Source organism: Lactuca virosa, chromosome 8 (assembly GCF_052849685.1).
Source record: "Lactuca virosa cultivar CGN04683 chromosome 8, Lactuca_virosa_CGN04683_v6, whole genome shotgun sequence".
Lineage (NCBI taxonomy): Eukaryota > Viridiplantae > Streptophyta > Magnoliopsida > Asterales > Asteraceae > Lactuca > Lactuca virosa.
The window spans coordinates 246,825,057-246,841,043 of record NC_136433.1 but is presented as its reverse complement, the minus strand read 5'-3'; the positions used below and the strand labels follow the sequence as shown (position 1 = coordinate 246,841,043).

Genomic DNA, 15,987 nt, shown 5'->3' with positions numbered 1-15,987 from the left:
TCCTTGACTAAGCCAAAACCAAGAAAATTGAGCCTTCCCTTCTCCATATTCTCTCTTGTTTTGTCTTTTAAAGTGTTAAGATCAAAGTAAGAAGAATTTTGATACTTTACTTGAAACTCTCATTTAGATCAAAATCCTTGTTTTGTTCTTAAAGGCTTAAGAAAGTATTTTTATTACACGATGAAGAATACCATCTTATCAAGTTCACTAAATGTTTGTGGATACGTTTAAAGAGCTTCTTCCTTGGAGCTTAAAGTTATCTTTATCAACTTCCTAATTACAAAAAGGAACCAAAGTCTTCGACGGTTGTTTCACTTTCTTCCTCTTTGGTTATGTTTAATATTTCTAAGTCTTGCAAAATTATCTTTTTGTAGGAATAAAACTAGTTATATTTTGTTCAAATCTTAAGTCTTTCATTGCTCTGTGTATATTTTGAAACAATTTTTGAATAAAAACAACACTAAGGCGTTACTAATAGTTGAACACCACATGGGATTGATCGCGATTCATATCTCATGTTCAACATGATGTATAAGATAAATGAATAATTTATACCACACATTTAGTAACAATTATAGCTTTGAGCTCCTGGAATTGGCTGTTGATAAGATGACACCCTTCGTGTGTTCTTTGGGGCAGTACCCCATTGCTAGACGCCATCTACTATCTATGTTGATCTGTAATGAATCTTGTGAAAGTGAGAGATCTTGGATCTATATGCTCAAGAATCATTATTAAATGATATTGTTAATAACATATGATCTTATAGGGTCACACCTTTAACAAGTTGACACATTCTAAATGTTTATTATTAATATGATTATTAATAAATATTATCAACTCTTGTATTTAATTAGAGAAGAATTATTATTTTATGAAAAATAATAATGAAAGAAAGGAAAGCAAGTTATTATATAATATGGTATACTTTAGTAAGTTGTGTATAATGTTTTGGACACATCGGTTACCTTTTGGTTTAACTAATTGGTTGCTTCTAACTAGTTGGAGAAACTAGAAAATCATTTTGTCTCTTACTTTAGATAACACCAATACTTTATAATTTAATAATGTGTAGACTTTGAATTTGCATGATATTAAATAAAAGAGAGTGATCCTTGCAAAATCACTACTCTTTATCTTAAAAAGAACTCCCAAAAGTATGGCTTTCTTTCTTTCCCTCCCTTGCTCCCTTTTGAAGCTAGTTGCACGTTCAAGTGATGCAAAAGTGCTTATCATTAATTCTTAATTGTGTTAAGAAATTAAGGATTAAGAAGTACTTCAAATACAAGATAGGAACTAGCATTCCAAGTGTCTTAATCTTGATGGTAGATACATTATAAAGAAGATTAAGCTTCTTGTTCTTTTGCTATCTTCATCAACTCCCCAATTACAAGTGGGATCAAAGGCTTCAAAGGTTATCTACTTAACTTCATATGGTTCTTATTATCTTTCTACTTTACGTATTTGGATCATCTTGGTGGTTTTGTTAAAATGATCTAAAAGTAAAGTAGTTATTGCAAAAAGCTTTAGTTTGCAGTTATAATTGTTTTTATAAAAAAATTGTTTTTATCTTATCAAAAACCGTCCGTGACAACGATGTTCATCAACAATGAGATTGATGAAATCAATGAGTTTAGAGAACACTTGGTTACTTTATTTTCTATTTTTTTCAGTATAATCCAACCATGGAAATGTGTAAAATTAGTAACCTACTTTGAAAAATATTCAAATAACATGTTTCTACATTTTAACCAAACTATGTTGCTATTTTTAGGTTTATTTTCTTACTTTTCAGAAAAAAAAAATGTTTTGATTTTTTTATTTTGGTAATTTTTTCGTTTACATATAATAGTTAAATGGAATTACTTCAACATGTACATCTTTATATTTACAATTTAATCAGACCGACTAAATAAAATGGAGCTTCACAGTCATCCAATATTATCAACATAATTCCGTTTAAACAAGTTTTAATCCATAATGATTTCCTAAATTATCATGAGGTTAAAACAATTTTAAAAATTTTGGAACTAGTTCGGGTAAATTAAAGAATTTTGTATAACAAATCTTTATATAAAAAGTCATTTTTTATTATCTTACTTTCTTTTATATAAGTTTAAAACTTCATAATTGTTAGTACTACAATTGAAATCCGCTAAAACAAACATTGGTTTACTAAAGTTCTTCAGACTGTCACTCAAAAGCAATAGAAATATAGGTAACGAATTATAGTGATGCATTAGGTAGAAATGAAGAACTAAAGTTTTTTGAATGTATAAAGTTTTAATTGAAGAAGTCCAGTAGATTCGTAGTTCCACGGTTTATTTGTTTACATTTTACCTTACACATTTGGTTTTACATGTTAAGTAATACTTTTTTTTATTTTAACTTAGATTCATGATTCCAGTGTGTACAAGATGCGTCTGCATCTATAGTCTTAATTATGTTTGATCGGAAAGTAGTGGGGCTCTCGGAGATTTAGCCGAAAACACACTCCAGTATGTATAATCTACATTTTTTATATATAATTATATTTACCATTTCATCCAAATATAGTTTTGTAAGCAATTACTTATTTAAACTGTTTTGTGTATTTTTTTTTATTTTCCTAAAAAACACTATCGTTTTTATCAAATTTATTATTATTAGGCGTGAGACCCGTATATTATACGTGTTAATTTAAAAAAAAATATTAAACAGTAAAGTGTAAGCAGTAAATATTTTTTGATATAAAACTTTAAATTAAGAAATGAAGAAAAGTATTCATTGCAATTTAATTTCATATATATATATATATATATATATATATATATATATATATATATATATATATATATATATATATATATATATATATATATATATATATATATATATATATATATATATATATATATAGGGGTGTCGAACGGTAAAATTTTCGGGTTTCGGGTATTCGGGTTTGAGGTCGGGTCGGGTAATTATCGGGTATACCCGAAAATTTCTTAAATGACACTTATTGATAATTTTTATTTTTTATTTTTACATGTTGGTTGGTTTAATAAAGAATTGGGTAGAAAATACTTCATACAATTAACAAGTACATATATAATAACAATACAAATCATTATAATATGTTATGTATTTTTTTAATTCCATTCCGTGCGATAGTGAGAAACTGAGAATTGTGATGACGGTTCAGGACTTCAGCTTCAGCGTCGTATTCCCTTTGCAAGTTTGCGTCGACTGTCGAGCTGTCGTTCATAAGAAGGAAACGAAGGGTTTTGTTTTATTTGAAGTGTGCGTACGTGACTGCATTGTATATTTGGTATTACTTAAAAAACGAATTCGGGTATTCGGGTATACCCGAAAATAAATATTCATACCTAAAACCCGACCTATACTATTATCGGGTTAACCTATTACCCGAATGTTCATACCCGTTACCCGTTCTACCCGACCCATTCTACCCGAATTCGGAACGGGTCGGGTGGGTAGAACGGGTTTCGGGTTTTTTCGACAGGCCTATATATAGCTAGGTTCATGTATTCTAAGCAGTTATTGTGTGAATGTATGAATCAATGTAGGCCAAACATTTCAAAAGGGTAAATATGTAATCTTACATTTGATTAAATATGGTAAATATATAAATCAACTAATATCCCTTTAATTTAGGAATATCAGTTTTAAAACCCAATTTCTTGTATATATATCCACATGTCCGCCTCTTCCCTCTTCTCTTCTATTCATCGTCGCCCTCAAGCTTTTCCCTCTCATTTCACTCTCGTACACACTCCTCTGCCATCGACTCCGACAGATTTAGGTAATCGACTTTTCTTAACAGAGATCGTTTTTTTCTCCTTTTTTTCTGAAATCGTTTTTAGTTCATCTGTACATGGCATTAGATCATCATGCTTCTGATTCAGATCATTAAATAAGCTTAAAAAGTCGGTTTTTTATCTCGTTGCCCTTCAATTTTACCTGCCTTTTATCTGAATCACATCTCTGATTCTGATTCTTCCAAATCACCTCCACTCTACCTCTTGAAAGTTTTCTCCCTGGATCGAAATACATGGTAAGATTTCTCGTATTGTCATGTTCTGATTTTGCAAGTATTTTCATCTTCTTTTTTTGATTTTTTTCGTGGAAATATTTCTCGTGAACAGTAATTATGTGATTCTAACAAGTCATGGCGGTTCAGAAATCTTAAAGAACACAAAAATAATTCTATGAGAATATTGCACACCAAGTGTTTGTAGAAATGCCTGAAAGAGAACTTGATGTTTAAATTCTTGAAGAACACAAAAATAATTTATGAGTTCGTTATTTGTGTTACTTGATTTTAACATGTAGTATGAGTTCTCTTAGAATTACTAAAATTTGTTTTATTTTTGTCGTATAAAAGCATTCTCACATAGTTTTATACTTACATAATTCAATTTCATCACAGTTATTCTTATAGAATGAATGAAGTACATGATGATCAATGACCCGAAGGTTGGATGAATGTGTGTCGGATAGACATGAACAATCCTCAATAGTCACTGATCTTCCACAAAAATGCACTACTCATTGACATATTCTGTTAGATTAATCTATAATAGAATGATAAGAGTATATGTAATAGTATATTCCAATAGAATAATCTACACATTATATTTGTTTGTTATTAGGGAGTGTTACATTATTATGGAATAAAATTTAAAGTTTTTTATTTTTTCAAGGATGTGATAGAAAAAGTTTAACTTGTATCTAAAAATTTGTTTATTCTGCGAGAAGTAAGTCTCTTTATTAGTTTATGGCTTGCATTTTCATAGAATATCATTATAAAAAGAATGCCATTCTGACAAAATAAACCGGGTATGATTAAAAATTATGTTAGAATTATTTAAACTAAATTAATTTAAAAAAAATCAAAATTCAAAAATTAAGATAATCAAAGATCCATTAAAATCTAAAAATTTGTTTTTTAAATTTGGTTTTCCTAATTTTAAGGCAATGCAAATGTACAATATTACCCTTCTTTTAATAAAATGACATTATTCTATTTTTCTTTTATTTAATAATAGGTAAATCAATTTCTTAAAATAAGTAAAATGATTGGCTCACAATGATTCATACATTCACACAATAATTAGTTAAAATAGAATAACCTAATATATATATATATATATATATATATATATATATATATATATATATATAATACTTTACATATATAAGTATATGACTTTAATTTTAAAATTTGAAACAAATCAGAAATTGACAAGTGGATAATATTTATTTTAAAAGTACCATAAAATCACAAGTGTCAAAACTCATGAGAGATTGACAAGTGACAAAATTATTTTCATTTATTAGGAAGGATTATGGAATCATTAATTTTGCTATTTTTTCAGATTAGATTTAGTTAATCTTTATTTCCGCTTAAGCTTAATTTAAAAAAAAAATAAACAATAGCTTTTAAAGTGAATGTTATCGAATATAATATAAGATTTAAAAATATTGTGTACTTGACCTCAATGGTAACAAATGATGAGAAAATAATATGTGATTCGGAAAGAAAGGTACTTAATTTGCATGTAATCATTGTTTACTATGCAATTTCATTAATTGTTTTTATTTATAACCTTCTCTATATATATTCTCAAAGTATGTTCCTCTTTTCACATATTGAACAACTTCAATAATGTATCAAAAAAACAACCTACTTTGAAATTTGTAGCAATCATGTACAAGGAAGTATTTCAATATCTATGTTGAAGTATTATTATTATTATTATTTTACTTATCTAATTAATTCATTATTACATACAACCTAGATTAAGTTGTAATTTTTGAAATTTGTAATTGCTTTCTCCGAACTTAAGTTGTAATTTTTGAAATTTGTAATTGCTTTCTCCGAACTTGAATTTGGACTTCCAAGACAAAATAACATCTTGAAAAAAAAATTTAGAGTCTTCCATAATTCCTTGGTATATCGATTTTGACAATTTTTCAACAAATAAGTTTTTTTTAATTCTTTTTAAAGTTATCGTAAATTTTAAAGATGGGGTTGCAACTATTCAAGATGAGGTTTTATGTCTTTATGTGTAACCCAAAATGACTCTACTATTATTATTAATAGCATAAGCAACAATTATAAATGTTAACATCATTTCCAACAATTAATCATTATGGCTAATGTATTTTTTTTCAGCTAATATAATGTAGTTGGTATTGCTATTAAATTATATTTGTATTGGTATTAAATATAATTGTTATTATACTATCATAGTTACTAATATCAATCGTACAATGCTATTACTAACATTGGGACAAGTAACACATGATTTCAGTATTCAGATGAGTCACGTATGAGAATACATTATTAGTTATTGTCCCACGTAGGATGAAAAATGACTTATTTGGAAAAAAATAAATAAATAAAGAACATTAGTGATTATATGTGTAAAAAATAAGAACTAAATGTGAAAAAAAATATGTTAAATGACTTATTTTTACAAGAAAAGGAAAACTATGTTATCATCTCATTAACTTAATCTGTGACTTTAGAATATCACAAACGTCGTTATTCATTGGACCATCTCCAACCTATTTCTATTTTTTCCTTAAAAAATGGAATAAAAAATAGGGTAAATAGTGTTTCATCTCCAACCCTATTCTATTTGTTACTCTATTTTTCTCCAAAAAGTATATTCCTAGTATATTTCAATCTTCCAACTTACATAGATTGTCAATCACATAGTTTATATTAATTTGGTTTTAACAAACATATAATTTATAATTTTTTTATTATAATAATAATAAATAAATAAGATTATATCATTTATAATTTCTTTTTACATAGATTGTCAAACTGCCGTTAAAATATTATTGATATCCAATAAGGTCCCGTTTGATAAACGTCTTTCCCGACTCATAAAGATCTTTCCAGCTGAATGGGCCGGAAAGACCGTTTGATTTGGACCAAAAAAATCATCTTTCTTGCTAAGATGCGTCTTTCCCACAAAGCAATAAACCCAAGTCTGTATGGAAAAGAAAAGGCGTTGGACAATTATGCCCTAGCAAAAAAAAGAAGCGTATTCCCTTTCCCTGCGTCGCCTCCATCCGTCATCATCGTCTTCCCTTCGTCGATTTTCATCACTCGTCTTCTCCGGTCAGCCTCCCCCCGCCAAGCAGCCTCCATTGCCACCGGCTCCGCCCTGCAGCTCCTCCCACAGGTAATTTCTTCCTTTTTTTCTGCCGATTTCTTGTCGATTTCTTTTGGGGATTAAAATCAGAAATTATGATTTCTTTTGATTGTATTTCGATTGTATGTTTCATTTGTGTTATGTTTTTTTTCTTCTGATTTTTATGCTTCATCTCTTTCAGTTGTATGTTAGAAATCTGATTTTTGTTCATCTTTTTGTATCAAAATCAGAATTTGTTTCATGTTTTTCATCTTGTTTTCTTTTCTCTTTTGATTTTCGTGCATAGGTGAAGAAAATACGTGTTGATTCGGAAAGATGAACAAAAATGTTGAAACATGTTGTTTTTTGTTTTTTTTTCTGCCGATATATGATGTATTTTTTACATAGATGCTGAAAATACATGCTGATTTGTGTATATACATGTTGATTTTGTTTTTTGTTTTTTGCTTTTTGAAAATACTTGCTGATTTGTGTATATATATGCTGTTTTTTTTAATATACATGTTGAATTTCATATATATGCTGAATTGTGTATATACATGCTGTTTTTTTGAATATATATGTTGATTGTGTATATACATGCTGTTTTTTTTTGAATATATATGCTGAATTGTGTATATACATGCTGTTTTTTTTGAATATATATGCTGAAATTTCATAGTTATTGCTATTTTTTATTATAGACATGTCATAAAGAAAATCTAGAATCATTTGGGACCAAAGTTTAGACAAAACTTTTCTTTATGCTTGTATCCAAGAAGTAACCACATATGGTCGTGAGGGTAGTGCCCTAAAACCAAATTCATGGAAAACTGTAGCCGAAAAATTATTAAAGGAACACGGTTTAGTCGTTGACCAAAAACAGATGAGAAACCACTACGACTACTACAAAGGAAAGTATCAAGCTTGGGTGAAACTTAAAAGCAAAACCGGAAATATATATGATCCTCTAACAAATAAATTTAATTTGACTGACGAACAATGGGAGACGGAGACGAAGGTAATATATATTCGTCTAATTATAAAACAAAATAGTAGAAATATGATTATTTTCTTTTAATGGTTTGATAATTTCAAAATGTTAAACAGTTGAACAAGATTGTAGGAGCTTTGAAAACTGTGCCCCTCCTTTTCCCTGATCTGTGCACACAATTATTTGAAGGTTCAACCTCTACCGGCTTTGATAGTTGGGGGTCATCTTCTACACTCCCCCGTCCTACTCCTGAATACACTGAGCATGACTTTGATGAGGTTCAATGCACCCAAACGGAAACTCCCGACTCAACCCAACACGTAGCTGCAAGTGAAGAATCCTCTGGACATTCGAAAAATAGGAGAGTGGGTGGAAACAAAAGAGCTGGTGGAAACAAGAGAAACGCAAGGGTACTAGAAGTTGAGGAGGAAATCATCAAGTTTGCAAGGACGCTTGTGGAACAAAACCAAAGAAGTGAAATGGATAAGGACATAGATGCATGTATGGAGAAATTGGCAAAAATGGGATGGGGAGAAGAAGATGAAAGACACAAGACCGCTCTTTTGTTATTTGCTGAAAGTGCCGATATTAGGAAAGTTTGGTTACGACTTACGCCTACTACTTGTGAGTCGTGGGTGAGGAGTGCAGGAATGAAGTTTGGTTACCTTTGATGACTTTTTAGATGTTACATTTGATTACTTTTACTATTTCTTTTTTGCATGACTTTTGGATGTTAGGTTTGATGGCTTTTTCTATGACTTTTGTTATGTTACGTTTGATGAATTTTATATGCATGAGTTTTTTTATTGGATAATTTTTGATGCATCACTTTTGTGTTATTAGATAAATATTTTTTTGTTATTTACTTTATACTTGTCATGTTATAAATATTTTGGTTGTTTATTTTATATTTGACATGTTATATGTAATTGTATTTTACAGGTCAAGTATGATTTCTAATGGTGAAGCTTTAGTTTTTCTTTTACTTGTCTTGTATTGGTTGAGGTTAAACCGGCCAAGGCTAAAAAAATTCATAGAATAAGAGATAACGATTCGAGAGATTATGCGTATACGCAAGATTTGATACACGGGGACCCTATCGAATGTTACGATATGATGCGTCTTACACAAGAGGCATTTGTATTATTATGCAATCATTTTACGCAAAGAAGTTGGTTGCAAGCTAGTAGAACGATAAGCATTGAAGAGAAGATGGCTATGTTTTTACATGTTATAGGACATAATGAATGTTTTCGAGCGGTTAAAGGAAGATTTCATCACTCCACACAAACCATTCATCAATGTTTTCATGAGGTCTTAAATGCAATGATGTGTTTTGCAAAAGAAATTATAGTACCAACAAATCCTAATCCAACAAGACATGCCTCAGAACGACAAAGACGGTTAAAAGCTATATTTTCCGGAGCAATAGGTGCACTAGATGGAACTCTTGTACATGCAGTTGTGCCCGTTGATCAACAAACGAGGTATAGGGGAAGAGGAAAAGGTGAATGTTATCAAAATGTATTAGGAATTTGTGATTTTGATATGATATTCACCTTTGTATGGGCTGGATGGGAAGGCATAGCACATGATTCAAGAGTTTTGAAAGAAGTTGCATTCAATCCGTCTTCCGGATTTCCATTCCCTCCACCAGGTTTCTAATATTTATATAAGTTTATTTATATTCTTTATATAAGTTTTATTATCTATATTCTTTATATAATAAATGTCACTCGCCTACAGATACATATTATATTTGTGATGCCGCATATACCAACACTCGTGGGTCCATAGCTCCGTACCGTGGCACTAGGTATTGGTTAGCCGATTTTCGAGGACGTCGACCTTTAACTAAAGAAGAAAGATTCAATCTTGCTCATGCACAACTTAGAAATGTTATTGAGCGTGCTTATGGTGTATTGAAGGCGAGATTCCCAATCTTAAAACAAATGGCTCCTTATCCTTTTCCGATACAAAGAGACATCGTCATTGCTTGTGTCGCGGTCCATAATTTTATAAGGAAATACAATATCCAAGATGAGTTATTTGAAAATTTTGAAGAGAACGTTATGGTTAATCTTGATGTGCACGGTGGAGGAATTGAAGACGAAAACACAAAAGACATAAAATGGGGTTCAGAAGCCGTTGAATACATGGCTACTTTGCGTGAGCAGATTGCTAATCAACTACTTTCACCCGGTTTACTTTAGAGATGTATGCAAATTAGTATGTTATTTTCAATTTCAGTATGTTTCTATTTGGATTTTGATTGATTTATGTTTAATTACTTTGTAAGACAATTTGTATTCGGATTTTTAAATGATTATTGTGTAATTTTGATTTTGTATGATAATTTATATGTTTTTATAATCATTCAGCAACTTCATCCATCACAGAATAGAACAACAGGATAATATGGTCATTTTTCATCATTCAGCACAGTCAGTCATATGTACAATCAAACAGCATTGTTTCTTTACCAGTCAGAAAACTTTCCCAGACAGCACTTTCTCATACAGCACTTTCCCAGACAGCAACTATCAAACGGACCCTAAATGTGAAAGGGTTTGAAAAGAATCGGAAAAAAAATAAAAAATGAAATTGAATCGGAGAAGGTAACAATTATTTTTCACAAAATTTAGGAGGAACCATTAGGACGACTATAACCAGAGTCAACGGTCAACTGCAGTTTCGGGGAATGCTTCCACATTTCTTCCAAGTAATTCAACAATTTATCAGCCGAAACAATTCGAGCTCTCAATCTTCTTTTACCTGAAGTTAATACTTTCGAGATTTCAATCTTCTTTCTCCCTGAAGTTTATACTTTCGAGATTTCAATGGCGGATGCGGCTGTGGAATTCCTGCTGGGTAATCTGAAACAACTATTAGTCTACAACGCCAATTTGATCTCAAGCGTCAAAGACCAAGTTGACTCTCTGTGCAACGACCTCCGTCTACTTGCAGCTTTCGTCAAGGAAACAACCGAGAGCCGGAGCAAGCACGCCATCGTCAAAGAACTCGTTAGACGCATCAGAATCGAAGTCTATAAAGCTGAAGACATTGTGGATATGTACGTCTTCCACGCATCGATCCAGAAATCTCGAAGCAGTTTCGAAAGAGCAATTCACTTCACAGACTACCCCCTGAAACTAAGAACTGTTGGAAAAGAGATTGAAGATATACGGCGGCGCGTGAAGGAGATCTACGATAATAAATTGTTCGCAAATGAGGTTTTCAGGAAAACAGAGTCTTTTACCAGGTCTCCTCCATCTGTGGAGGAGGAAAACGTTGTGGGTTTCGAAAAAGAAGCGGAAAAAGTCATCGGGTGGCTCAAGGCGGAGACAGAGGAGCTGGAGGTTATCTCCGTCGTGGGTATGGGCGGTTTAGGTAAAACAACTCTTGTTAAGAAAGTCTTTAATGACTCAGCGATTCAATATGAGTTTTTCATTCGATCTTGGGTTTATGTTTCTCAAGTGTATAGTAGGAGGGAAGTGTTTTCAAAAATCTTGTATGATGTTACTCGAGAAAACAAAGATACATCACAGTGGAACGTTGACACCATAGCTGATGAACTCCGTAGGCAATTGACAGATGGGAGGTACTTAATCGTTTTAGATGACGTCTGGACCAAAACGGCATGGAATGATCTAAAAATGGTGTTTCCCAACACCAAGAACGGGAGTAGAATCTTGTTGACCAGTCGAAACAAGGATGTAGCCCTACACGCGAACACAAATCTCCCTCCTTATCAGCTTCGGTTCTTGACTGATGATGAAAGTTGGGAGCTTTTGGAGAAGAAGGTCTTCCCTAAAGGATCCCGTTGCTCAAGTGAACTGGAGATTCTAGGGAAGCAAATTGCAAAAAAATGCTACGGATTACCTCTTGCACTTGTGGTGATTGCAGGAATCCTTCGAAAGAAAGATAAAACACGTGGGTGGTGGGAGAAAGTAAAGGAGAAGGTGAGTACTTATGTAGCCATGGAATCAGAGCAATGTATGGATGTATTAGCATTAAGTTATAACCATTTACCTTACGATTTAAAAGCTTGTTTCCTCTACTTTGGTGTGTTCCCTGAGGATTTCGAGATACCCGTTTGGAAACTGATCCATATTTGGGTTGCTGAGGGGTTTATTCAGCGAATTGGTGATGCAAGCCCAGAAGAAATGGCAGAAGAGAACTTACAGGATCTTGTGGACAGGAACCTGGTTTTGGTTGAAAAGAGAAAGGCCGATGGTGGAATGAAAACATGTCGAATCCATGATATGTTGCATGACATGTGTATCAGACAAGCCGAAGAAGAAAACTTCTTCAAGGACATCAAGGGTTTAGAACCATCTTCTTACGTATCTATTGATCCAAACGTCTTTCGTCGTCTTTGTGTCCATTCTCGAGTTATTGATTACATTTCTTCAAAGCCTGACGCTTCACATGTTCGCTCTTTCTTATGTTACTCAAAAGAAGAAAAGGCTTTACCCAACGATCTCATAACATACTTTCCAGGGAGCTTTAAATTGCTTAGAGTGTTAGATGTTCGCTCTATCAATTTCCCTCGTTTCCCTAACATCCAACTCGTTCATTTGAGATACGTTGCATTAGTAGGAAATTTCAAGGTTCTTCCTTCAGCCATCTCTAACCTCTGGAACCTTCAAACGCTTGTTGTAGAAACATCCTCTCGTAACATTACAGTTCAAGCCGATCTTTGGAAATTATTGCAGTTGCGACATGTTTACACAAGTGCAGCTAGTGATTTGCCCACTCCATCTTCAAAATCATCACGAAAGACTGTTACAGATCCTTTGGTTAACGAAAACCTAATAACCATGTCAAAAGTGTCGCCAAGTAGTTGTACGGATGTGATCTTAACTCGGACGCCTAATCTTCAAAAACTAGGCATTCGTGGGAAATTGCTCTTGCTTTTGGAAGAGAAAAAGGGTAGTTGTAAGTTTGATAACATTACGAGGCTAACTCACCTTGAGAATTTGAAATTGTCGAATGATACATACCCTACTCCACCATTAGATGGTAAACTGCGGGCCCTTCCTGAATGGTATAAATTCCCACCAAAACTTAAGAAACTGACTCTTTCTGACACGATGCTCGATTGGGAACACATGTCAGTTCTTGGGAAGTTGCCAGGTTTGGAGGTTCTGAAGTTAGGTGACAATTCATTCATGGGTGAACGTTGGGTGACACCTGATGGGAGTTTTATTCAGCTAAGAGTTCTTCAAATTGGGAAGACGGATTTGGTGCATTGGGAGGCAGCTGGCAATCAGTTTCCTCAACTTCAACGACTTAGTTTGAAGCACTGTGAACAGCTTGAGGCCATGCCTTCGGGTCTAGGGGACATGTCGACACTTCAGGTTGTGGAGTTGTCTTGGATTTGTCGTTCTGCTGTTGCATCTGCACGTCTGCTTCAAAAGAATTTTAAGCTTCTTGTCTTCCCTCCAGATCAAGAGAATCAAAGTTGAGCTTCAATGGATGCTACCATGACTAGTTATAGATATCTAGTAACAATTCTGTACTATTTTCTTTGTACGTTGTGTTGTGATAAATGGAAGCAAAAGTTTTTTGCTTAAGTATTCATTTCTGTTGCGTGGTTCTTTAGGAAGTCGTTATAAGGGTTGTTAGAGTTAGTTATGCTAGTAATGAGCTTTGTGTATAGTTGGTTAGATCTTGTGTATGTATTTTACTAGCCTGTATTTCTCATGTACGTTTTCTTTCAATCAATGAGATCTTTCTTTCATCTTTCTCTCATCTGGATTCCCTACATGGTATCATATTCGTAATTCTTGTTGATCCTTTCTTTAACCCTCTTCAAATTCAATCACTTTCATCATGTCATGTCTGATCTGATGAATTGACTTCCAGTTGTTAGCATAGCATTATATTTCGATTGTATTTACTGTATTTTGTTTGTATTAGGCCCATTGTGTATAGTCTATAGTTTGGGCCATTGTATCGTGCATGTATTTTACCTATATGTTCCAAGTCCTTTCTACTTGGACCTTCCACTAATCCAAATTCAATTCTTGTTGCTACTGTCTTCAATGATGTTGGATTCACTATTTGGAAAATATTGCTTTATCTCCATAAAAAATAAATAGTAAATTGCATAAAAGTTATTATGTTTTTATTTTATTTTTTTCGATTTTTACACTACGTTTTTTGTTTCAATTAAAATAGTAATTTTTCCATTTTGTTTCAATCTTTACCACTTACTTGGTCACCCGATTTCCAATTGACGCGGGATTGCTAACATGACACTCTTTTTATGAAGTGGCATGCTGATGTGTCACTATTTGTTGACATCATATTGAGGGTGTCAAAATCGACAAAACAATTAAAATATAGGGACTTTGTGATATCCAAAATTTAATGACTTTTGTTCAATTTAGTCTCATCATAAAAATAATGACAATTCCAAAAAAACAAATCATCGGTGTACTTTTTAATGTTAGACAATATACATGTATATGGCCTTCTTATGTGTATTGTGTTGATTGTTATATTGTGATGATAATGGATAACTAGTCCTTATGTTTTTAATGTTAGACAATATACATGTATATGGCCTTCTTATGTGTATTGTGTTGATTGTTATATTGTGATGATAATGGATAACTAGTCCTTATGTACAACCCTTTCATGCATCATGATTTCCCCATACCCAAAACTTTTCTTGATTCACATGAACATGAGCTCGAACCATGGTTTGTCCCTTTGTATATAAATAAAAAAATAAGTTCAAACGATGAGGGTATTTTAATCATGTATATTACTAAGTCATTTAAAGTACAGTAGGAAAAAAGTCTTAGTAGTGGTGTCCTTATGGGGGGTGGCGAGAAGTTTGACTTTGTTTGATTTTGTATAATAAGATACCTAGATAAGGGTATTTTAGTCATTTACCTTAAAACTTTGGTTAAGTGTCGAGCATACCCTCTGAAATGGAAGAATTGTTGTAATAATTTACCTTAATTAAATCATTCACTTCAATTCTTCTCTATTTTCCATGTTTAAAACGTTGTTATTAGCTTGCATATAATTATGGGTTTAGTTGAATAATTAATTTATTATTTTATTTATTCCAGATCAACATGTTACTGTGTCATAAGTAAATCAACATTTTTGAATATTATGGGGTGATTCTAGTGACCTACTTCCTACAATTGATCAACCGTTTTGTGATGAAGAGAAGGACATGCACACACACACACACACACACACAGAGAGAGAGAGAGAGAGAGAGAGAGAGAGAGAGAGAGAGAGAGAGAGAGAGAGAGAGAGAGAGAGAGAGAGAGAGAGAGAGAGAGAGAGAGAGAGAATGGTTCTCAATCTTCTACCCTTTGAAAGAAATGACATGATGGGAAAATATTTTAGATTAAGGAAACTAAGATCCAAAATATAATGACTTTTGTGCAATTTGGTATCATCGTTAAAAAACTAAAAACTCTAACAAAACAATTATCAATGTACATTTTAATGTTAGGAAATCTACACCCTATCTAGATTCTTATGTATGTTGTGTTGATTGCTAGAATGTGATAATAAATTAATAATGACTAACTAATCCTTAGCTACAACCTTTTGATGCATTTTTGTCATGTACCTTAGTAAATATGTTAGAGTGCACTAAGAGAAAGAAGCCTTAATAGTGGTGTCGTTGCGGGGCTAGTTTGATTTTTCTTCATTTTTTTTTTTGTAATACGATACCTAGCATAGGGTATGGTTCACGGGAAGTCTGTCATTTACAATGTTATAATGTTGTAATAGAAAGAAATAGAAATAAAATTTTATAATACAAAAATAAATGAAATTACAGTATTATTGATTACATTTAAC

At 32.3% G+C, this 15,987-nt stretch overlaps 1 protein-coding gene across 1 annotated transcript; it reads left to right on the top strand.

Annotated features, from left to right (window-relative positions):
- The first annotated feature begins 10,818 nt into the window (after positions 1-10,818).
- On the top strand, positions 10,819-13,902 carry LOC145129736 (putative late blight resistance protein homolog R1A-10). The gene has a single exon (XM_079064515.1). It carries the CDS (start codon positions 10,986-10,988, stop codon positions 13,614-13,616), a length of 2,631 nt encoding a protein of 876 aa, XP_078920641.1. The 5' UTR covers positions 10,819-10,985; the 3' UTR covers positions 13,617-13,902.
- The last annotated feature ends 2,085 nt before the right edge of the window (positions 13,903-15,987 follow it).

Bases quoted from the DNA above. Each gene is read 5' to 3' on its own strand.
- LOC145129736 (XM_079064515.1), top strand. From the start codon at position 10,986: ATGGCGGATGCGGCTGTGGAATTCCTGCTGGGTAATCTGAAACAACTA.